The 23,746-nt window shown below is 45.0% G+C and overlaps 1 protein-coding gene and 1 long non-coding RNA gene across 2 annotated transcripts in view; both read left to right on the forward strand.

Moving 5' to 3' along the window:
* The first annotated feature begins 5,856 nt into the window (after positions 1–5,856).
* On the forward strand, positions 5,857–18,912 carry LOC132532735 (uncharacterized). Its single transcript, XR_009544634.1, has 3 exons — positions 5,857–5,999; positions 11,289–11,372; positions 18,786–18,912. It is a non-coding gene; the product is annotated as an uncharacterized LOC132532735 (long non-coding RNA).
* A 512-nt stretch (positions 18,913–19,424) lies between these two features.
* CACUL1 (CDK2 associated cullin domain 1) overlaps positions 19,425–23,746 on the forward strand; it is a 69,439-nt gene continuing 65,117 nt past the window's right edge. Inside the window, exon 1 of the mRNA XM_007518466.3 lies at positions 19,425–20,177. Coding sequence (XP_007518528.1) covers positions 19,880–20,177 — 298 coding nt within the window. The 5' untranslated portion in view covers positions 19,425–19,879. The remainder of the gene's footprint in view (positions 20,178–23,746) is intronic.

A 23,746-nucleotide genomic window follows, 5' to 3' on the forward strand; every position in this document is an offset into this window, starting at 1 on the left:
TCTTAACCACTCATCTCTTGTCAGACACCAAGGTTGCTCCCGAATTTGAGCACATATCCACAGAGGTCCACAGCAACACATTTTGTCTTTTTATTTTTTCACAATGGCTTACAAGGTTGTAAGGTTTCTGGGGTATAGTTTTCCACTACACCCACCCTCCCAACGATAAGCACAGGATTTCTGAGATACCATTGTCAAGCCCTACTGTGGCTTAAGTTGGCCTGTGTGATTTCTGACCCCTGCACTCAGCACAGAACCAACTGCCGCACAGGGAAGCGCTGTATCTGGTGTCTGGTGGCGGCTGGCAGGGGTTGTGGGGTGAGTCCCGCAGGTGGAACTCAAGGAGGAAGCTAGAAAAAAGGGACAGAGCTTGAGTGGCATATTCATGAAGATCCTGTCAGCTGCCTTGACAAACCCCGAAACTGTAGTAAGTTAAAACCGTGGATGTTTATTTTCTGTTTATACCATGGTGTGTGGGTGTCCCAGAGAGTCTGTCTTCATCCAAGGACACAATCCTCCATCTTGGAAGTCCTCCCTCCCTCACCACTGTGAGTCCCCCATCCTTGGGCCATTCATTAAGGCAAGTTCTCCTGCTCAGATGTGGCCACCATCCCTTCCACTTACTTCCTGTTGGTTAGTCACATGATTCCACTCAAATGCAGGGATGGCCTCCGTGAAAAAGAAAAACAAAACAAAAAACAATATGGCAGTTCCTCAGAAAATTAAGCCCAATGTTTCCTTATGATCTAGCAATTCCACTCCGTGGTGTAGACCCCAAAGTCCCCACTGCAGATGTTCTTAGCGAATACTTGCACGTGAGCGTTCAGAGTAGCTTTATCACAGCAGCCAAAAGGTGGGGACAGCCCAGACCGCGGCAAGAAGATAAATGGATCAGGCTCAGAGGTAGAGCCGTGTGTAGGAACGGTACAACCTCCAACATGGCTGTACCTGGAAAACATGGCCTGGTGAAAGACACCAGTCACAGAAGACTGCCCAGCGAATGATTTCTTCTGGAAGAAATAGCCAAGGGGCTGGGAGATAACACAGGGGTTCAGTTCCTGGCATTGCCGTAAGTCAGAGCTGAGCAATGTTCTGGTCTCTCTATTTCTCTCTCTCATTAAAAAAAGAAAAAGGAGGGGCCGGGTAGTGACGTACCTGGTTAAGTGCACGTGCTACAACGCACAAGGACCTGGGTTTGAGTACCCGGCCCCCACCTGCAGGGGGAATGCTTTGCGAGTGGTGAAGCAGTGCTGCAGGTGTCTCTCTGTCTCTCCTCCTCTCTGTCTCGCTTTTCCCTCTTGATTTCTAGCTGTCTCTATCCAATAAATAAAGATAATAAAAATTATGGAAAAAAAGAAAGAAAAAGAGGGGCCAGGTGGTGGCACACCAGGTTAAGCGCACACATTACAGTGCATGAGGACCCAGGTTCAAGCTCCAGGTCCCCACCTGCGGGGTTGGGGGAAGCCTCACGAGTGCTGAAGAGGGAGTCACAGCGGGTTAAATGCACATGGTGCCAAGCACAAGGACCAGCTTAAGGATCCCGGTTCGAGCCCCCGGCTCCCCACCTGCAGGGGAATCGCTTCACAGGCGGTGAAGCAGGTCTGCAGGTGTTTATCTTTCTCTCCCTCTCTCTGTCTTCCCCTCCTCTCCCCATTTCTCTCTGTCCTATCCAATAAGGACAACGACATCAATAACAACAACAACAACTACAACAATAAAACAAGGGCAACAAAAAGGGAATAAATATATTTTTTAAAAAGTGCTGAAGCAGGGCTGTATGTGTCTCTCTCTCTCTTCTTTTTTTAAATTTTTTTTTTAAAGATTTCATTTATTTATGAGAAAGATAGGAAGAGAGAGAAAGAACCAGACATCACTCTGGCACATGTGCTGCCGGGGATCAAACTCGTGACCTCATGCTTGAGAGTCCAAAGCTTTACCACTGCACCACCTCCCTCCCGGACCACTGTCTCTCCCTTTCTCTCTCCTCTGCCCCTCTCAATTTCTCTCTTTTTCTATCCAATAATAAATAAATATATTTTAGAAACTTTTTAAAAAGCAAAAGAAAAGAAATATTCAGAAGAGATAAATCTATGTTGACAGCAAGCAGATTGGTGGTTGTCAGGGTAGAGAGAGGGAGGAACAGGCAGTAGCTAGTAGGTGTGGAGTTTTCCTCTGGGGTGAAAACTGCGCTGGAGCTTGGGGTGAGGTGTTCGCACACCAATGAATGCGTGAAGTGCCAGAGAACCAACCGTGCGGTCATTCCTCAGATGACATCATCCCTGTATTTCCCAAATGCCAGGGGGGCGGTGAGATGTCATCCTTGGCTGGGCAGCCACCACTCCCTGGTGACAATTGCACATTCCAGAGGGAGGCGACCAGCCCAATACCTGTGTGCACCCCCCATGGCCCCCGGGTCCCCAAACACCACCCCTAACACACAGGGGTGACTGAATCAGATTCTAAGAGTACAGCCCTGCATTCAGAAAGGAAGATGGGGTAGCTCCTGCTCACAGCTGTGCAGGCCCTGAGGAGGTGGGACCAGGGGGAAGCTTTGTCACTAGATCCCTTAAGGGCTGGAGAAATAGCTCACATGGCTAGTGCGTTGTATGCCATGTGTGAAGCCCAGGTTCAAGTTCACTGCATTGAAGGAAACTTCAGTATCTATCTACTATCTATCTACTATCTATCTATCTATCTATCTATCTATCTATCTATCTAAACAAAACAGTATAAACAGGCCCTTAAGGACTTCTGCGAGGAGCTCCAGTATCCCTTGTCTTTTTTGGCTCTCACTCCATCCTCCCAGCCATTTTTTTCCTTTATTAGTATCTTCTGGGTCACATCGAAAACAACTGTTGGGGTGTTTGCTCTATTTAGAGGCTGAAGAGATTGCTGTAAGCAAAATTCCTGCCTGTGAATCCTTTGGGCCCCCAGAGTTTTTTTTTTTTTTTCCCTTTTGTTGCCCTTGTTTTGTTGTTGTAGTTATTATTGTTGTTGCTGATGTCGTTGTTGGAGAGAGGAGGGGAAGACAGAGGGGGAGAGGAAGATAGACACCTGCAGACCTGCTTCACCACCTGTGAAGCATCTCCCCTGTAGGTGGGGAGCTGGGGGCTCGAACTGGGGGCTCGAACCGGGGGCTTGAACCGGGGTCCTTTTGCTGGTCCTTGCACTTTGCACCATGTGTACTTAACCCGCTGCGCTACCGCCATACCCACCCCATCCCCCCAGGGTTTTTTAATGCTTAAACAGTCAAAATCTTTACTCATTTGGGCTTATCATTTTGTTGTTGTTATTGGCACAAAACATTTAGAAATTGGGTGGAGGATAGATAGCATAAAGCTTATGCAAATAGACTCTCATGCCTGAGGCTCCAACATCCCAGGTTCAATCCCCTGAACCACCATAAGCCAGAATTGAACAGTATTCTGGTGAAAAAAAAAAATTAAAAACCACAGTAGGTTTTTTATTAAACACACACACACACACACACACACACACACACACAGGTTTGGGCCAGTGAAATCGGTCTCTTGGATAGTGGGGTGCTTTGCTATGTGTGTGGCCCGGGTTCGAGCCCTGCCCCCACTGAGCTGGAGGAAGCTTTGGTGCTGTGGTCTCTTTCACTATCTCTTCTCCTCTGCCTTCTCTGTCTCTATAAAAAACAAATAAACGAAAAACCGTGGGTGGGGGAGACAGCATAATGGTTATATATATGTAGAGAGAGAAAGAGAACCAGAGCACCACTCAACTGGTGCTGGGGATTAAATCTGGGCCCTCAGAGCCTCAGGCATGAGAGTCTTTTGCATAACAGTATGCTGTCTCTCCAGCTTAATTGTCAGCAAATTAGCAGAGGCTCTGGGGACAGGCCCTTGCCTAGGCCACTAAAGATCCAAGCTTGGTGTCCGGCTGCTCATACCCTACGCAGATCTGAATCCAGCCCAAGTCTGCAGTATCAGGAATCTGGCATTCTGCAAGCAGCAAGGCCACACCTCTGGGAGTGGAGTCTGGTTTTCTAGAACACAGGGACAAGCTGGCTAATGCCCTGGCTGTCCCAACCCCAGTGTTTTTCTCAATATGAATCAAAATAGACTTAGATGTATAGATAAATATCGAGGGGCTGGGGAGATAGCAGAACGGTGACTCAAAAGATTTTCATGCCTGAGGCTCTGAGCACCCAGCTTCAGTCCCTGGTATTACCATAAGCCAGAGCTGAGCAGTGCTCTGGTCTCTCTCTCTCTCTCTCTCTCTCTCTCTCTCTCGTGCTTTTTATCTCTTTCATTAAATAAATGAAATATTTTAGTGTAGGTGGATTTTTAAAGATTTGTATCTTTATATGAGAGAGAGAAGGGTGACTTGAGCATGGTTTAATTCTTATATATGTAGTACTGGGGATCAAGATGGCACCTCAGGCTTGCAAGGCCTGTGCCCTGCTACTGAGCTATCTCTCTGACCCTTTGGTGCTGGTTTTACGGAGAGCTCTGAATCTGGAGGAAAGATAGCCCATCCTGGACAGGACAGGTGCCTTGTCTGGGCCTGCCACATAGTAGGCCACTATGATCAGTGGCCTTTCCTGCCTTGTAAATACATGACCTACTCAGAGACCTTCCCCTGTTCTCTGTCAAGTCTCTGGAGCGATGCTTCAGCTGTCGCCATGGAGATGGGGTTTCCAGGAGGGCGGTTTCCATCTTGGGTCTCTGATGACTGTACATGGCAGCCCTGCTTCCTTTCACGACGTGTCCTTAAGACGGTGGGACAACCGATGTCTGACAGTTGAACAACTTCACATTATCACATGAGGCTGTTTGGTCCCTGAACGACTAAATCACAAATTCAACACAGTCCTGCCAGTCTTTTGTCCTTTGGAACTAAGTTTTCAATTTTCAGTGAAATGCGTGAATGACTGAAGGCCTGGGACAGGGTCTCAACAGGAATAACTTCACAGTAAAAAAAAAAAAAAAAAAGGCACTGCTGTCAGTTCATCCAGTTATTTACTTATTTCTACAAAATAGCACAGCAAATCAGGCACTTTTCACAGCCAGGTCCTGTTGAGCAGAGGAAAGCTACCAGGACGGAACTGCTCACTGGCATGGAGGCTTTCCTTTGCCCAGACTGGCAGTATTGGGGTGCAGAGTGTGATAGCAACTGGGGGTGTGTCGTGTAGGGAAGTGCTGACTGTGAGGCAGGTGAAGGAGCTTGGTCTGACTGTCTCCCTTAAATCAGCCAAGCTGGACACCAGCTCCTCCCACGTGAGAGGAGTTTGGAGAAGTCTTAGCCCTTGCCCACAGCTAGTCCATTGGCAACACTGGCCCCCAGATCACAAAGCATTGTCCAAACCCCTCAAGTGCCAGCGAGAAATTGCCTGGATTGACTGAGCGTGAAAGGCCAGGTGTTCTGTGCTCTTGGCTGCCAACCACTGTTAAGCCCTATGCCAAATGCTGGAATAGGGCCAGGCCTGGGCCTCCCTCCTAGGCCACAGCTGAACTACCAGGCCCATGTGTCCCCTTTCTGTCCATTCCATCACCCAGTGTGCGAGCAAATACTTATTTTATTTTATTATTTAAAAAAATTATTAGTGACTTAAGCGATTGTGAGATAACAGGGGATAATTCCACACCACTTCCAACACCAAAGTTCCTTGTCCACTGTTGGGCAGAACGCCAGCTCCCCCGCCCCATTGCTGTGGTCTATTTACATAATCATTGTTTGTCTGAGACCCGCCCTGACTGCAGGCCATTGGTTTAATCCCCACTGGTTAGATGAAAGCTTGCTACCTCCCTATCCTACCCACTTCCTTTTCCGACTGGCCACTTCCGTCTCAGAAGATATACAAGCTTTTTCTGATCAATAAAGGCATTATTGCATTGCGTTCCTGCTCAGCCACTAGAGTTCCTGGTTCCTCTCCGAGGGTTGCTAGGTTGACTCAGGTTGAGTTCTCTCCAACCCAGAGTGCACGTGCCCGGGAAGAAATACCCTCAGTCCACCAACCCCCTTCGCCAGAGGTAAATACCAAAGTTCTCCCAAGGTCATAGTTATGAGCTGAATATATACACGTATATTTTTTTCATGCTTATGTGTCTCCATTCTCTATATTCCCATGAGTGAAATTATCCTTAGTTGTCCTTACTTTTTCCTCTTCCCACTCAGGGAAGAGAAACGGTGCCTGACTTCCTCTGGTGTTTTCCAGTGTCTCTTCACTCTCAGTGATGGTGCAAAAACAAAGTTTCCTTTTTTAGAAAAGTTCCAGGTCCCAGTGGTACTGGGGTTCAGAACCTTCTGGTTATCTTCCTCTCTCTCTCTCTCCCCTCCCCGGAAATATGGGCAACATTCTTTTTGGGGTACAGAAGGAAGGATTTCTGGTTTCTGTAATTCCTTCTCTGCTGGACATGGATGTAGGCTGGTTGATCCATACCCCAGCCTGTCTTTCTCTCTCCCTAGTCAGGTAGGGCTCTGGAGAAGTGAGGTTCTGGGACACGTTGGCAAGGCCACCTGAATAGGGAAGTCTGGTTGGCATCATGCTAGCATCTGGAACCTGGTGGCTGAAAAGAGAGATAACATATAAAGCTAAAAAAATTGCTCACTAATCATGAACCTAAAGGCTGGAATAGTGTAGATGAAGAGTTGGGGGGGGGGGTCTCCATTTTGTAGATAGCTAGTAGGCATATTTTAGTTATATTCCAAAGGACCTGTGGCTATACTAGTTGTTGTTTTTTTTTTTTTTCCCCTGAGCCTGAAATCTGATATGCAGGTGGATCCTAGTTTTTGTCTGGGGAGATGATGTCATGGCTGGAAAAAGGACCAGAAAGCTGGATCAAGGAAGAGAGTAGCTCCCAAATATGGGAAAAGTGTATAAATATTCTTGACTGTAAACCTATCGATTTGATGTGATCTGGGGCCCATATTCAGCTTAGGAGCCTATGTGACCTCTGCATCCCTGTAGATCTGAGCTCACATTCTGTGGTCATGAGTAAGAGTGTTCCAAGCTGCCCCAATATCAGGACCCATCTTCCTCGAGTGTAACATCCCTCCTTCCATTGTTACTGGTCATCTCTATCAGGAACAACAAAATAGACCCTTTGTGGGCCCCCATAGGGCCTTGCCCTCAACTTGGATCAACAACGGTAGAGAATGTTCCATCCTATGATCAATTATTTTTACAGAAAGGAGTACAAAATTACATAAATCACCATCCCCAATAATGTGACTTTTACTTTCTCCTAAAAGCGTTATTAAGATCCACTCAGGGTTTTAAAGTCTTTTCCTTTTGAAATCCTTCAGAAATTCTGAACAACTGTTCATTCAAGCATTCTACTTACTGGTGGACAACCTTGCAGTTGGTCTTTAGTATTAAGGAACCCTCTTAGCCATGAACAACTCTACCTCCTAACTATCTGGCCATATTTTTCTTTTCTTTTTAAAGATTTTATTCATTTATGAGAAAGACAGGAGAGAAAGAGAGAGAGAGAGAAGGAACCAGACATCTCTCTGGTACATGTGCTGCCAGGGGATCGAACTCAGGACCTCATGCTTGAAAGTTTAATGCTTTATCCATTGCACCACCTCCCAGACCACATATTTTTCTATCCATCTTGGGTCCATGACTGATTCATCTTTTCCATTGCTCCCCTAGGCTTCACTACATGCATCGGATAAATCCCCCAGCTTTGGACAAACATGGTCAATTACCCAGTCTGTGTGGAAGGTCTTGCACCCTTTCTTTAGTAGACTTTGAAACTTGTCCTTCCCCTTCAACACCTTCATACTCGAATCCTTCCCATTCTAACCCCAGAACCAGTGAATAGCTAACTGACCCTCATTACTGCCCTCCAAGTCCAAGCGACTTTTGCCCAGAGTATTTATTGCATCAACCCCTTGATCTTTTTTTGAGTTTTTTAAAAAATATTTATTTCCCTATTTGTTGCCCCCTTTTTTATTGTCCTTGTTATTATTGTTGTTATTGATGTCGCCATTGTTAGGACAGAGAAATGGAGAGAGGAGGGGAAGACAGACACCTGCAGACCTGCTTCACCACCTGTGAAGCGACTCCCCTGCAAGTGGAGAGCTGGGGACTCGAACCGGGATCCTTAAGCCGGTCCTTGTGCTTTGCATCATGTGCGTTTAACCTGCTGTTACAGCCCGACTCCCAGTTGATCTTTCTTTTTACCCTTTGATTTCCTGTAGGCCACTTCTCTCAGGGTGGTTGGATGTGGTTATGAAATGTCAAGCTCATAGTTCTTCCTTTCCAAAATCCTCCATGACTACAAAAGGCATACAAGACCTGCCTTTCCATTCCTAATTTTCCTCTGTTTGCCATGTCCCTTTTTCCTTTCCATTGCATTGCTTGGGTCTGATTGTGTTTCTTTTAGTTCTTAGATAACATCAAAAGCCTGTTGCCATGGCTTCTTCTAGAATGTTCTCTCAGGCCTGTCTTCTGGCTAATTTTGTCCTATGCTTTAACCTTTGAAGAAATGGGCCTTTTTTGGACTTTCTTTTTGATCATCAAAATAAAACGATTGACTGTTATGCCCACTCACAGCACCTGGTGTTTTCTTTCATGGCGCTTGTCAGGCTTTGGTTCATTTGGCTAAATGTTTACTACTTTGTACCATGGTGCACGGAGGCTCCATGAGAGGAAGAGACCCCTTGTGTGTGTTTGCTGTAGCAGCCCCAGCACAGGAACTGGACACAGGAATGTGTGTGAGGGACAGAGTCAAAGAGATAGGCCTGCCTCTAAGAGCTCAGAGCAAGAGCTTCTACTCTCACCTTCCTTCAGCTTCTAAATTCATTGGGTTGACAGAGAGAATGTGCACCATTATTTCTGATGCTCTCCTGCTAGGATGGAATTTAAGATTCAGATACTAAGATGGTAAAGAAAGGCCCAAAGTCCCATGTGGAGAGAAAAGGCTGAGTAGAGCAGACACCCTGAGTGGCAGTGCATCTTAACTGTAGGCGGCAATCGTGGGGTGCTAGACGGACTTATGCAATCTGCACTCCAGCCCTTTCTCCTCCTAATCAAGACCATTCTAATAACTTTGCATTTAGACTTCTAATTGCATTAGGCAGTCACAGGTCACTATATTAAAAAGATGTTTTTTTAAATTTATATTTATTTATTTTCCCTTTTGTTACCCTTTTCTTAAAATTGTTGTTGTAGTTATCGTTGTTATTGATGTTGTCGTTGGATAGGACAGAGAGAAATGGAGAGAGGAGGGGAAAGACAGAGGGGGAGAGAAAGACAGACACCTGCAGACCTGCTTCACCACCTATGAAGCAACTCCCCTGTAGGTGGGAAGCCGGGGGCTAGAACTGGGATCCTTATGCCGGTCCTTGTGCTTTGTGCCACCTGCGCTTAACCTGCTGCATCACCGCCCAACTCCCCAAAAGATGTTTTTAAATGTATTTATTGGAAAGAGAAGGAAAGGAGGGAAGAAAAAGGGACATCGATAGCACTGCTTCACTTGTGAAGCTTCCCTCCTGCAGATGGGGAGGAATTGGGGGCTCATCCTCGTGCGCGTCCTGGAACTTCGCACTATGTGTGCTTAACCTCGTGCACCACTGCTTGACCCCCATCTCTTCAAGTTTTAATTATTTAGACAATCAGCCATATGTATATGATGTATATGTATATGATGTATATGTATATGTATATTCTGTGATTTAATAATTGCAAGCTATGTACAATTTTGCATAACTGCAATGATTGGTATGGGGAAAATGGAGTAGAGGGGTTTTGATCCCAGAGTCCAGAATGACCATTTTTACCTACTCAGAACCTAAACAACTCAGCCTGACCCCAACTTTAATTCATATATATTCATTCTTCCCTTCTCAATGGACTTACGAAGCAGAAACATTTGTGGATGCCAGGAGGGGGCCTTCTTTTCCAGGAAGAAGCCCATACATCCCCTTTGCAGTAAGTGGTGTAGAACACAGATGTAAGTGCTGTGTCAATTGGTTCTGAAGTTTCGGGGTGTCTCTCTCCTTCTCTGGCAGGGTGTCCTCCAGGGGAAAGGTAACGGGCTGGTTCTTTCTTGCTCATGACAGGGGTGACACGAAGTAAAAGACACCAGGGGACTCTTAGCATGAATCTAGAATCTGAGTCCTTGAGTCCCAGAATCCTAGAGTCCATTTATTAGCAAAATTGACATGAGTTAAATAGAAAAGCAATGGAGGTAATTATTGTTGAAATATGACAGAAATTACAGGTTTCTTAACAGTCAGCATGCCCCTAAGGTAGGGGGCTGGTATGACAGGAATTGATGAGATACAAGACAGTTATTCTCCATAACACAAGCAACTTAATTATCCAAAGGTATTTGAGAGAAGCATAGGGGTTAAACCAGTAGGGTGAGACAGAGAGAAGATGAATATCAAAAGGCCATATAGTTTGGAATTTCTCTTGTCTGGGGTCTGAGGTGTGTAATGAAGTGTGTGATAAGGTGTGTTCTTCTGTGATCAGAAGGTGACTTTGAATAAGTGAATCTGCAGCCATGTGGCCTGTGGTTCATGGAGGGAAGTACTGGGGTATCTGTGGGCCTGAGAGTCAAGAAGGAAAGAACCAAGTCTGAGTTTCCCCCTTATGCTCACCTCGGTTGAGAGACTTACCAAGAGGTTATCTTCTCAGACCTCCATCCAAAGATGGGGGTGGTTCTCCCTAAGCTCTATCAGGCTTACACATGTTCCCAACACTGAAGTGAATCAGTAAGACACTGAAGACGCTGAGAGGGGGTGCTCTGAGGGCAGCTAGGAAAGGTCTCGCTTGCTAGTAACAGAACCACTAATCCTGGGTCTTTCTTATCCTGACATTGTTGTCCTTGGATATGAGGTCCGGAACAGTGGCAGCCATTTTGCTGGTGGTCTGAACATAAAGCCTGAAAAAGAGTTTAGTATAAAAGGATCAAAGAATGTGGCAGAGAAGCAGATATGGAGCCCTGACTAGCACGAGCCCCACTTTGCCCTCTGTAGACCTATCAGTCTGCAAGTCTGCTAGTCAGTGAATGACTGAGACTGATTTTGTTTTCCCCACCAGGGCTATCACTAGGGGTTGGTATCTGCATGATGAATCTAATGGATCCTCGTGGCCACTTTTTTCTTTTCTTTTTTAAATTTGTTAGGACAGGAAGAACTTGAAAGGGAGGGGGTAGAGAGGGAGAAAGACACCTGCAGACCTGTTCACCACTCATAACTTGAGATTTTTTTTCTAGAAGCCCAAAGAAATATTTTAATGCACAGACCTATGTATAATTTCATATTCTGTTTGTGTTTTTAATTAAAATATTTCATTTATTTAGGATAGAAGCAGAGAGGAGGAGGAGAAGGAAGAAGAGACAGCTGCAGCACTGCTCTGTCATTTGTGAAGCTCCCCATCCCTGCAGGTGGGACACTGGGGGCTTGAACCTGGGTCTTTGTGTGGGGTAAGGTGTGTGTTCTACCAGGTACACTACCACCTGGCTCATGTGTGTATGTGTGTTTAATTCTATTTTGGGGAGGGGGGGAGCCCAGGGTACCTCTTAGCTCTTGTATAGCTGATGCCAAGCATCAAAGTTGGCATCTTAGTCATGCAGGATATGTACATGTGCTCTACTGTGGAGCTATCACCATGGCTCTTGTGTTTCTTTTTTCTTTCTTTCTTTTTTTTTTTTTTTTTAAAGATTTTATTTATTTATGAGAAAGATAGGAGGAGAGAGAAAGAACCAGACACCACTCTGTCACATGTTGCCGGGGATCGAACTTGGGACCTCATGCTTGAGAGTCCAAAGCTTTATCACTGCGCCACCTCCCGGACCACATTTTTTTCTTAACCTTTAAGTTTTGGAATTTTTTTTTTCTTCTGAGAGCATGGCTTAGCTCTGGTATATGGTGATGTGGGGGATTGAGCCTGCGACTCTGGAACCTGAGATATGAGATTCTCTTTGTATAACTAGCACGTTATCTTCCCCACCATGGAATTCTTTTGTGGTTATATAAACAAATCATGCACACTGATTGTAGAGCACAAGACTCACTAGCACCACCCAAAATCTCAGTACCTCTGGGTAAATGCCAAGAATGTTTTGAAGTCCTCTTTATTGACATGTATCTTTGTCCTGCTTTAACAAAACTCACAGTCTAGCCAGGATCTGAAAACAAATCCAAAAGTCAAATCAATAGGTTAGTGTCTGTGACAAGAGAAGGCTGTAGTAATTATTAGCCAGTGTTAAAGAGTCCAGAGTTGAGCCAGTGACTGCTAGTAATGTTACTTCCCATCCTCATACTGCAGAGTAAGTCATCAAACATTTTAATAGCTTTCAAAATGGTTTTAAGTGTATAACAATATCTTATGTCTATAAAATCAACTAGTTATTTCCCTTCAGTGATTTTTTTTTTTTTGAGAGATAAAGGCAGAAAGAATGGATGGATGGAAGAAAAGAGACTGCTTAGCTCTGGCTTATGGTGGTGCAGATTGTACCTGGGACTTTGGAGACTCTGGCATGAAAGTCTTTTTTTTTAATATCTTTATTGGGGAATTAATGTTTTACATTTGACAGTAAATACAATAGTTTGTACATGCATAACATTCCCCAGTTGTCCATATAACAATACAACCCCCACTAGGTCCTCTGTCATCCTCACCCACCCACCCCAGAGTCTTTTACTTTAGTGCAATACGCCAATTCCAGTTCAGATTCTACTTGTGTTTGCTCTTCTGCTCTTGTTTTTCAACTTCTGCCTGAGAGTGAGATCACCCCATAGTCATCCTTCTGTTTCTGACTTATTTCACTTAACATGAATTTTTATTTATTTATTTATTTTTTAGTGGTTAACATTGCAATATGACCTTTTTCTTTTTTTTTTTCCCTCTTTTTTTAATTGGGGAATTAATGTTTTACATTCAACAGTAAGTACAATAGTTTGTATATGCATATCATTCCCCAGTTTCCCATATAACAATACAACCCCCACTAGGTCCTCTGAATCCTTCCTGGACCTGTATTCTCCCCACCCACCCACCCCAGAGTCTTTTACTTCGGTGCGATACACCAATTCCAGTTCAGGTTCTACTTTTTTTTTTCTGATCTTGTTTTTCAACTTCTGCCTGAGAGTGAGATCATCCCATATTCATCCTTCTGTTTCTGACTTATTTCACTTAACATGAATTTTTCTTTTTTTTCTTTTTTTTTTTTAAAGTTTTTCTTTTTTTTTATATTTATTTAATTTATTTTTTCCCTTTTGTTGCCCTTGTTGTTTTATTGTTGTAGTTATTGTTGTTGTTGGAGAGGACAGAGAGAAATGGAGAGGGAGGGGAAGACAAGAGAGGAGGAGAGAAAGATAGACACCTGCAGACCTGCTTCACCGCCTATGAAGCGACTCCCCTGCAGGTGGGGAGCCGGGGTTCAAACCGGGATCCTTATGCCAGTCTTTGTGCTTTGCGGTCTTTGAACATGAATTTTTCAAGGTCCATCCAAGATCGGCTGAAAACGGTGAAGTCACCATTTTTCACAGGTGAGTAGTATTCCATTGTGTATATAGACCACAACTTGCTCAGCCACTCATCTGTTGTTGGACACTTGGGTTGTTTCCAGGTTTTGGCTATTACAAATTGTGCTGCTAAGAACATATGTGTACACAGATGTTTTTGGATGGATGTGTTGGGTTCCTTAGGATATATCCCCAGGAGAAGAATTGCAGGATCATAGGGTAGGTCCATTTCTAGCCTTCTGAGAGTTCTACAGACTGCTCTCCACAGAGGTTGGACCAATTGACATTCCCACCAGCAGTGCAGGAGGGTTCCTTTGACCCCACAACCTCTCCAGCATTTGCTGCTGTTACCTTTTCTGATGTCAGACATTCTCACAGGAGTGAAGTGGTATCTCATTGTTGTCTTTATTTGCATTTCTCTGACAATCAGAGACTTGGAGCATTTTTTCATGTGTTTCTTGGCCTTCTGGATCTCTTCTGTGGTGAATATTCTGTCCAAGTCCTCCCCCCATTTTTGGATGGGGTTATTTGTTGTCTTGTTGAGTTTGACAAGTTCTTTATATATGTTGGTTATTAAACTCTTGTCTGATGTATGGCATATAAAGATCTTCTCCCATTCTGTGAGGGGTCTCTTGGTATGGGTAGTGGTTTCCTTTGCTGTGTAGAAGCTTTTTTTTTTTTTTTAAACAATTTTTTTTTTACTTTTTTTTTTTTTATTTTTTTTTATTTTAGGAGGGGTACAACTCCACACAATTCCCACCGCCCAATCTCCATATCCCACCCCCTCCCCCGATAGCTTTCCCATTCTCTATCCCTCTGGGAGCATGGACCCAGGGTCATTGAGGGTTGCAGAAGGTAGAAGGTCTGGCTTCTGTAATTGCTTCCTCGCTGAACATGGGCGTTGACTGGTCGGTCCATACTCCCAGTCTGCCTCTCTCTTTCCCTAGTAGGATGGGTCTCTGGGGAAGCTGAGCTCCAGGACACATTGGTGGTGTCTTCAATCCAGGGAAGTCTGGCCGGCATCCTGATGACACCTGGAACCTGGTGACTAAAAAGAGAGTTAACATACAAAGCCAAACAAATTGTTGAGCAATCATGGACCCAAAGCTTGGAAAAGTGGAGAGGAAGTATTAGGGAGGTACTCACTGCAAACTCTAGTATACTTCTGCTTTCTTACTTTGGTGCCATACTCCAAACTCAATTTCTGCTTTGCGTTTCTACTTTTTTTTTTTTTTTTTTACATGCATAACATTCCCCAGATTCCCATTTAGCAATACAACCCCCACTATTTCATTCATCATTTTTCATGGACCTGTATTCTCCCCACCCACCCACCCACCCCAGAGTCTTTTACTTTGGTGTAATACTCCAATTCCATTTCAGGTTCGACTTGTGTTTTCTTTTCTAATCTTGTTTTTCAACTTCGGCCTGAGAGTGAGGTCATCCCGTATTCATCCTTCTGTTTCTGACTTATTTCACTCAACATGATTTTTTCAAGGTCCATCCAAGATTGGCTGAAAACGGTGAAGTCGCCATTTTTTATAGCTGAGTAGTATTCCATTGTGTATATAGACCACAACTTGCTCAGCCACTCATCTGTTGTTGGACACTTGGGTTGTTTCCAGGTTTTGGCTATTACAAATTGTGCTGCTAAGAACATATGTGTACACAGATGTTTTTGGATGGATGTGTTGGGTTCCTTAGGATATATCCCCAGGAGAAGAATTGCAGGATCATAGGGTAGGTCCATTTCTAGCCTTCTGAGAGTTCTACAGACTGCTCTCCACAGAGGTTGGACCAATTGACATTCCCACCAGCAGTGCAGGAGGGTTCCTTTGACCCCACAACCTCTCCAGCATTTGCTGCTGTTACCTTTTCTGATGTCAGACATTCTCACAGGAGTGAAGTGGTATCTCATTGTTGTCTTTATTTGCATTTCTCTGACAATCAGAGACTTGGAGCATTTTTTCATGTGTTTCTTGGCCTTTTGGATCTCTTCTGTGGTGAATATTCTGTCCAAGTCCTCCCCCCATTTTTGGATGGGGTTATTTGTTGTCTTGTTGAGTTTGACAAGTTCTTTATATATGTTGGTTATTAAACTCTTGTCTGATGTATGGCATATAAAGATCTTCTCCCATTCTGTGAGGGGTCTCTTGGTATGGGTAGTGGTTTCCTTTGCTGTGTAGAAGCTTTTTAATTTGATGTAGTCCCATAGGTTTATACTTGCCTTAGTCTTCTTTGTAATTGGATTCGTTTCATTGAAGATGTCTTTAAAATTTATGCAGAAAAGAGTTCTGCCAATATTTCCTTCTAAGTATCTGATAGTTTGTGGTCTAACATCCAAGTCCTTGATCTACTTGGAATTTACTTTTGTATTTGGTGAAATATAGTGGTTCAGTTTCATTCTTCTGCATGTTTCAACCCATTGTTTCCAACACCATTTGTTGAAGAGATTCTGGTTTCCCCATTTAATAGTCTGGGCCCTTTTGTCAAAGATTAGATGTCCATACGTGTGGGGGATGAAAGTCTTTTACAGAACTATTATCCATTATGCTAGTTCCCCCACCCAGGGTGGTCTTTTTTCTTTCTTTCTTTTTTTTTTTTTTACCAGAGCATTGCTCAGCTCTGACTTATGGTGGTGCATGGGATTGAACCTGGGACTTTGGAGCCTCAAGCATGAGTCTCTTTGTATAACCATTATGCTGTCTACCCCCGCCCCCAGGGTGGTCTATGTCTCTCTTTTCTCTCTCCTTTCTCTTTCTTTGCCTTTTCTTTTTTTTTTTTTCCTTAAAGGTGGTGATGTTTCTTAAGGCAATTTTTTTTTCTCCTCCAGGGTTATTGCTGGGCTCGGTGCCTGCACCATGAATCCACTGCTCCTGGAGGCCATTTTTTCCCCCTTTTGTTGCCCTTGTTGTAGCCTCATTGTGGTTATTATTATTACCATTGTTGATGTTGTTCGTTGTTGGGTAGGACAGAGAGAAATGGAGAGAGAAAAGGAAGACAGAGAGGGGGAGAGAAAGACACCTGCAGACCTGCTTCACCGCTTGTGAAGCGACTCTCCTGCAAGTGGGGGCCGGGGGCTCGAACCGGGATCCTTACGCGGTCCTTGTGCTTTGCGCCATGTGCGCTTAACCCACTGCGCCCCCACCTGACCCCTAAGGCAAATTTCTATGACTACTTTGACCCAACCATCATCAGATTTCTCTATAATAGTGTGTTTAACCAATTACAACACAAATTAATGCCTAATGCAAATCATTTTGGGCAGTCCAGAGGAGAAGAGTTTAATGTCAACCAGCATACACGGTAAACGCCCTGGCGTGAGGTCCTACTAGCCTGACACTGTATCGCTACTCAACACCAATGCCTTCAGTTCTAAATGTTCTCTAATTTCCACTATGTTTTTCTGACCCACTAGTTGATTAGAAGAGTAGAGATACAGTGGTTTGCCAGTTGTCTTCTGGTTATCAATTTCTGACTTAAGTACACTGAGGTCAGAGAATGTGGTTGCTAGGATACCAACCACCAGCCACATTGAAAGACATTATGACCCAGTACCTTCAATTTTTGTTGCCACTTCACAAAGTCTATTTGCAGTTGTTGAAGGCACGGATTTCTCACATGTCAGTAAATCAAGTTTGGTAATTGTGTTGTTCAAATCCTCCAGTCCTTTTGATCACTGAGTTTTCTTGTGTTCACTGACACAGATGAATAAAAAAAGGGCAGCTTAAAACAGCAGAAAGATAGTCTCCCAGTTTTGGAAGATAATATCCTCTTGAAATAAAGCCATCATCAGAAGGGTCACTCTCTCTTTGGAGCTTTGGGGGGAGAATTCTTTGCCTCTTCCAATCCAGAATGGGTACATCATTCCAGTCACTGCCTCTGTGGTCACAGAAGTCTTCTCTTCTCCTCTCTCTCTCTCCTGTCTTTGCCTCAGACCTCTTTCTGGTTCTGTTTTTCATTTATGTGAACACATATCAGTGGATTTATGATCTACCTGGATAATTTTCATCTCTAGATCATTATCTGAATCAAAGAGTAATTTAAAGTAACATTTATAGGTTCAGGATTGTAACACAGACATATCTCGGTGGTGGTGGGGCTACTATTTGGCCCATTGCAATCCATTAGAAAAATGGGAGACTTTTTTTTTTTTTTTTTTACATTTCTGTCAATTTTTGCTTCATGTATTTTTTTCACGACCATGTTAGAAGAGACACATTTATAATTCTTATCTTCCTTGTGTACTGATTTTTTTTGCCTCCAGGGTTATTGCTGGGGCTGGGTGCTGGCACTATGAAGCTACTGCTCCTGGTGGCCTTTTTTTTTTTTTTTTTTTAAATTGGACAGAGAGAAATTGAGAGAGCAGGGGAGACAGAGACGGAATGAGAAAGAGACACCTGCAGACCTTTGCACCTCCTTGCAGGTGGGGAGCCCAAGGCTTGAACCCAGATCCTTGCATGAGTCCTTATGCTTAGTAGTATGTGAGCCTAACCCAGTGCACCACTGCCCAACCCCCTGTACTGAATTTTTATGTCTAGACCCCTTTCTCTCTAGTTACACCTATCCACCTGCCCAACAAGAAAATATACCACTGGCAAGCTACTAGTAGTTGTTTACCTGAAAAAGATTATGATGAATTCTCTCTCTCTCTCTCTCAGCTAGGCATTGAATTTTAAAGTTACAATTTTCTCCCAACATCTTAAGAAAAAAAAAAATCCCCCCCCCCCCAATGTTTCAAGCCTGGAAAACTAGTTTCACAGGCTGGGGGTATGGATTGACTTGTCAACACCCATGTCCAGTGGAGAAGCAATTACAGAAGCCAGACCTTCCACGTTTTGCATCCCATAAAGATCTTTGGTCCATACTCCCAGAGGGATAAATAATAAGGGAACTTCCAATGAAGGAGATAGGATATGGAACTCTGGTGGTGGCAATTGTATGGAATACAACTCTGGTGGTGGGAATTGTACCCCTCTTATCCTACTATCTTGTCAATCATTATTAAATCACTAATAAAAATTATTATTATAACTAGAAGAGGAAGAAGAAAACTAGTTTCAGGTTCAGACAGACAACTGCACAGATTCATTCTCTCTCTCCATATATATAGCTTATTAACATGAGAAGACCTCGCCTGATATTAAATAATTGGAAAAGACCATTCCATTAATTAGATATATGTACAGACGGTGAAATAAGTGGAACACTCGAGCATCAGGAGACCATTTCCACCTGGCTGAAGAAACTCTTGACACTTAGTTTCATATCTGTGAAAATAAAGACGCATTATCTGCCAATTGACACGTAATAAAAGATTTTCCCTGCAGATAACTTAATCACCAGTAGCTGGAAGGAGCCCCAGAATAGATTATGCCATATATTCTCATACAATCCACTGCTATCGCCATGACTTGAGAATTCAAGGTTCCTCTTGAGGAATAAAAGTAATTAAGTCACAGACTCTTTGACTCGAGACTCGCACATTGATTTCACTTGCGGAAAGAAACCGTGGACGGAACTTGGCAGGTTATTGTTTCGTAACTTCAAAGTTCTGGGCTCGGGGTGGACGAGTTTCGGAACGTGCATCACAGAAGCTTCCTTTTTTCATCCCCTCAATTCTACGTTTCGGTTTTTATTCGAGGTTCTCAGGGTCTGGCTCTGGTAGGCTGACACCCATCAGGAGCCACCCAGGGCGGTCCCACCCATTCATTTTCCAGTGTGTGATGACTTGGGACCTCAGACGATCACCCGATCGAGGTGAAAGCCGGGTCAACCCAAGGAGAGCGGGAACAGAGCACAGAGGGCGAATCCCGTTGCGGCGCCATCACCGACCATCCCCTCCGGGGCCCCCAGCCAGGCTCCCCGTTGCCCCGGTAACCAAGCTACGTGACCACGCGTGCGTAGCCCAACCCCTTTATCACGTAGGGCGTGGCCGAAGACGACGCATCCCTCGCCGTGGCCCCGCCCCCCTCTGCGCGGGGTCCGCCGGGGCGGGGCGAGCTTCTGCCCCAGGAGCGCGCGAGCCACTCAGGGCTCCCGACCCGACTCGCGGGGCTCTCGCGCAGCTCGCGCCGCTCACCACGTGCCTTCCCGGCCGCTCCCCCAGCCGTCCTCGCCAACCGCCTGTTGGAAGCCGCCGTAAAATGTCGTGAGCGGCGCTGCCGCTTTACGGCTGCCTCTCCCAGACCGGAGCCCGGGAGCGCCCAGAGCCATCCGCCCGGAGTCCCGCAGCGCCCAGCCGGCGGAGTGGCGATCCCCGGCGCCCCGCCGGCCTCCCCGCCGCGCCCCTGCCGGCCCCCGGCGATGTGAGCTCGAGGAGGCCGCGGAGCCCCCCTCACCTCCCCCCCACCCCCCCGGCCCGGCCGGGGCTTGCGACGGGCGGCAGGTGCCTGCGAGGCGGGCGGTGCTGGGGGCCTGCAGGATGGAGGAGAGCATGGAGGAGGAGGAGGGGGGCAGCTACGAGGCGATGATGGATGACCAGAACCACAACAACTGGGAGGCCGCGGCGGGCGGCTTCCGGCAGCCCCCGGCCCGCGAGCTCCCCGGCGGCCCGGGGGACAGGAAGGGCCCCAAGGAGGGGCTCGCCATGGGGCCGCCGCCCCCGCCGCCCGAGGCCAACGGGGTGATCATGATGTTGAAGAGCTGCGACGCGGCCAAGCCGGCCCCCGCGCCCACCCCCAGCTCCGCCATCAACATCCACACGTCCACCTCCAAGTTCTGTGAGTCCCGCCGTCCCCCGAGCCCCCCGGGAGCGGCCCGCGCGCGGCCTTTGTCTCGGGCGCCCCCCGCGCCCCGCGCCCCGCGCCCCCGCCGGGCTCGCAGGTCCCCCCGCCGGCCTCTGTAACCGCGGGGCGCCCCTTTCTCCTCTGCCGCCTCTCAGCCCCCATTAAAGTTTCACTCGGAGACGCGGGGGGGGGGGGCGGTCGTAAAGCTGCTTGCATTGGGTTGCCTTTTGCTACGAGAGGCCTTGTGAACATTACTTGTTTTGTCTTTTTTTTTTTTTTTTGCAGCCCTAGAGAGAGAGGGAATCCGACAACTTGTGTGCCTGGGGCTTTTTAAGCCCGTCAGCGTTACACGCGGCAGGAAGGAGAAAGTTGACCTACTTAATCTCCTCCTCCTCTTCCTCCTCCTCTCCCCTTCTCCAGCGCCCACCACCTGCCTTCCTCTAGGGAAATTAATGGCTTGAGTGGCTTCTCGGTCACGATCAGTAGCCGTGGGAGCTGCGACATCCGTTTGGGAAGCTAACAGCGTTCAAGCGTTCTTGTTAATATTTTTACTTTTCAGAGCCAACACGCATAAGCTTCTGTCTGAGTGTGTTGGGACTTTTCCATCTTGGGGTAGGATCTGCCTTCCTGCTCAGTCGCGGGCCAAAGGATTTCAGAGCAAGATCCGTTTTGCAACTCGAAACTGCCTCTTCTCTCCCCATCCCTCGTCCAGGATATAAGCTTCCAGAGTTAGGACAGAAGAAAAAATTCGAGGGTTTTTTTTTTTTTTTTGTGGTAGTGTTGAAGATCACAGCCAGTTTTTTTTTTTTTTTTTTTCCTTTTTTCCTATTAGTGACTGCAAATTTTAAATGGTATCTGGGAAAAGCAACAGGAGATTTCATGACTGGTTGCTAATTTTATCCAGCTATACCAGCAGTTGTCCAATTAGCTGCGCAGAGAAAATATTTGCCTCGATTCAGATGCATGTGTGTGTCAGTCACACCCTTACACAACTGTGTGTCACTCCCCTGTACATCTATCTGTGTGAGCAGCACAGAACTTTGCCTTCAAAAAACTATTCTTCAAGCTGTTGTCTTTAGCAAAGACCTTTCAAATGTAGTAACGGGTGATAAAGATTTTGTATGCGATTTTTGTCCATGTTATGCATATATTCAAATGTTATATTCTATTATTTGTGTGTTCAAGTTTGTATGGTGAAATCAGACCTTGGATGTTGTGATAGAGCATCTTATTTCAGTACCGATGGAAGTTTGCTTTAGTGCTTAAACAGTTCATTTGAAGAGTTCAAAAAACTCCATAAAGTTAAGAGCAGAAATCAATGAAGTAAGAACCAAAGAAAAAGTCTGCTGAACCAGAGATTGTTCTTTGAAGATTAGTACCTTGAAGACCTCTGCTAAGATTAACGGGTGTGTGTGTGTGTGTGTGTGTGTGTAACACAGATCCTATAAGTAAAAAATGAGAACTACAAATAAGGAAAGTATTCAAAAAGAACTGCATGAATTGCTGTAAGTTCATAAGGTTTAAAACCTAATTGAAATGTATGAGTTATTACAAGATGAAAAACTGAAAGCTAGTCTTAGAAGAAATAACTTGTGCTGATAGTTGGTAACTGACATGGTAAAGAGCTCCCCTTTGAAAATCTCGGGACCGTCATGGTCTTGGAAGTGACTGGCACCAACTTTGTGTTCATCTTTATGATAATACTTGTTTCAAGTGCACAATGTGAAGAATCGACCGGTCCACATACTGTGCGAAGTCCTCTCCTGCCAAGTCCAGTTCTGCCCCTTTACGTAGTCACTTCCCAGCTTCAAACTTTAGAGAATACTTTTTTTTTTTTCCAAGTTACAGGGATTAGGGCTAGAAAAGATACCAGTTTTGTTTTATAAGGTTAGTGAAATTGTAGTTCTAAAGCTAGACTGTGTGTGTGTGTGTATGTGTCTCTGTCTCTATTTGTTTGTCTGTCTCTCTCAGCATGGGACTTGCAAGTCTGCCGCCCAGAATTTGATCCCCCATTGTGCATATACTGAGGCTGTGCTTTGGTTAGCTCTCTCACTCACAAAATACAACTAGATATGAACAAATACAGAAGTTAAAGATTTTAATTAACATAGATACCAAAATTCTACATGACAGGCTCATCCTATCCAATTTGTTAAAGGAATCATGACCCATACTTTGTTTTAGGGCTGTAAGTATGCTTCAGCCTTTATTCTTACAGTTTATGTCATTGCTAGACCAAAGGTGAAGATCAGGATTATTTTTGTACCATAACTAACATTCAATAAGACAAAGCACTTAGATCAGAAAAACAAAACTAAAAAGCCTCAGCAAACTCAGAATACAAGACACCTACTACATAAAGGTCATATTGAAACATACAGCAGAGGATGATACAGGAGAAGTTTTAGATACCTTCACTCTAAGATCACACACATAGCCATCACCACTTCCTGCTGACTTTTTTTTTTTTTTTTTTTTTTTTGGCCTCCAGGGTTATTGCTGGGGCCAGTGCCTGCACTATGAATCCACTGCTCCTGGAGGCCATTTTTCCCTTTTTTTTTTTTTTTGCCCTTGTTGTTACCTTTATTGTTAATATTATTGATGTCATTGCTGTTGTTGGATAGGACAGAAATTGAGAGAGGAGGGGAGACAGAGGGGGAGAGAGACACCTGCAGACCTTCACTGCTTGTGAAGCTGAAGCAAACCCCCCCCCCCAGGTGGGAGCTGGGGGCTTGAACCGGGATCCTTATGCTGGCCCTTGTGCTTCACACCATGTGCACTTAACCCACTGTGCTACCGCCTGACCCTCTCTGCTTACTGTTTTATTTTTTTAAATATTTATTTTATTTATTTATCCACTTTTGTTGTCCTTATTGTTTTTTATTGTTATAGTTATTGTTGTTGTTGTAGATGTTGTCGTTGTTGGATAGGACAGAGAGAAATGGAGAGAGGAGGGGAAGACAGGGTGAGAGAAAGACAGACACTTGCAGACCTGCTTCGTCACCTGTGAAGTGACTCCCCTGCAGGTGGGGAGCCAGGATCCGAATGAAGGTCCTTGTGCTTTGCGCCACGTGTGCTTAACCCGCTGCTCTACACCCCAACTCCTTGCTTACTATTTTAAACAAGGTCCTCATAAACACTTCGAAGAATGTGAGGACAATGGGGAACAATTATTGCATTCCTTCCAAAATTGATTATTTGTAGAATATAACCACCTACAAAATTGTAGGAACTACTGAAGTGGTTGGCAGGTTAACTAGATTTAAGATCAACCAACAAAAATTAATAGCATTTACTACCAATAATCAGTAAAAGTGGTCAAAAGCAAATACTGCATATAACAGTAGCAACAAAACTAGAAAAATCCATAGGAATTAATCCAGGATTACGCAGGACTTTTAAGGGGAAAACTCTAGAAACTAAAAGAGGATGTAAATGAGAAACTTAGTAGTTTCCTGGGAGAAAATTGCATTATTTATAAGATGCCAGTTATAAATTAAACAAAACAAAAAGAGACTTGTCTGAGAATCTGCTCCATTGACTTGTTAAGATACAGGGCAGTT

The sequence above is a fragment of the Erinaceus europaeus genome, chromosome 14, assembly GCF_950295315.1.
Source record: "Erinaceus europaeus chromosome 14, mEriEur2.1, whole genome shotgun sequence".
NCBI lineage: Eukaryota > Metazoa > Chordata > Mammalia > Eulipotyphla > Erinaceidae > Erinaceus > Erinaceus europaeus.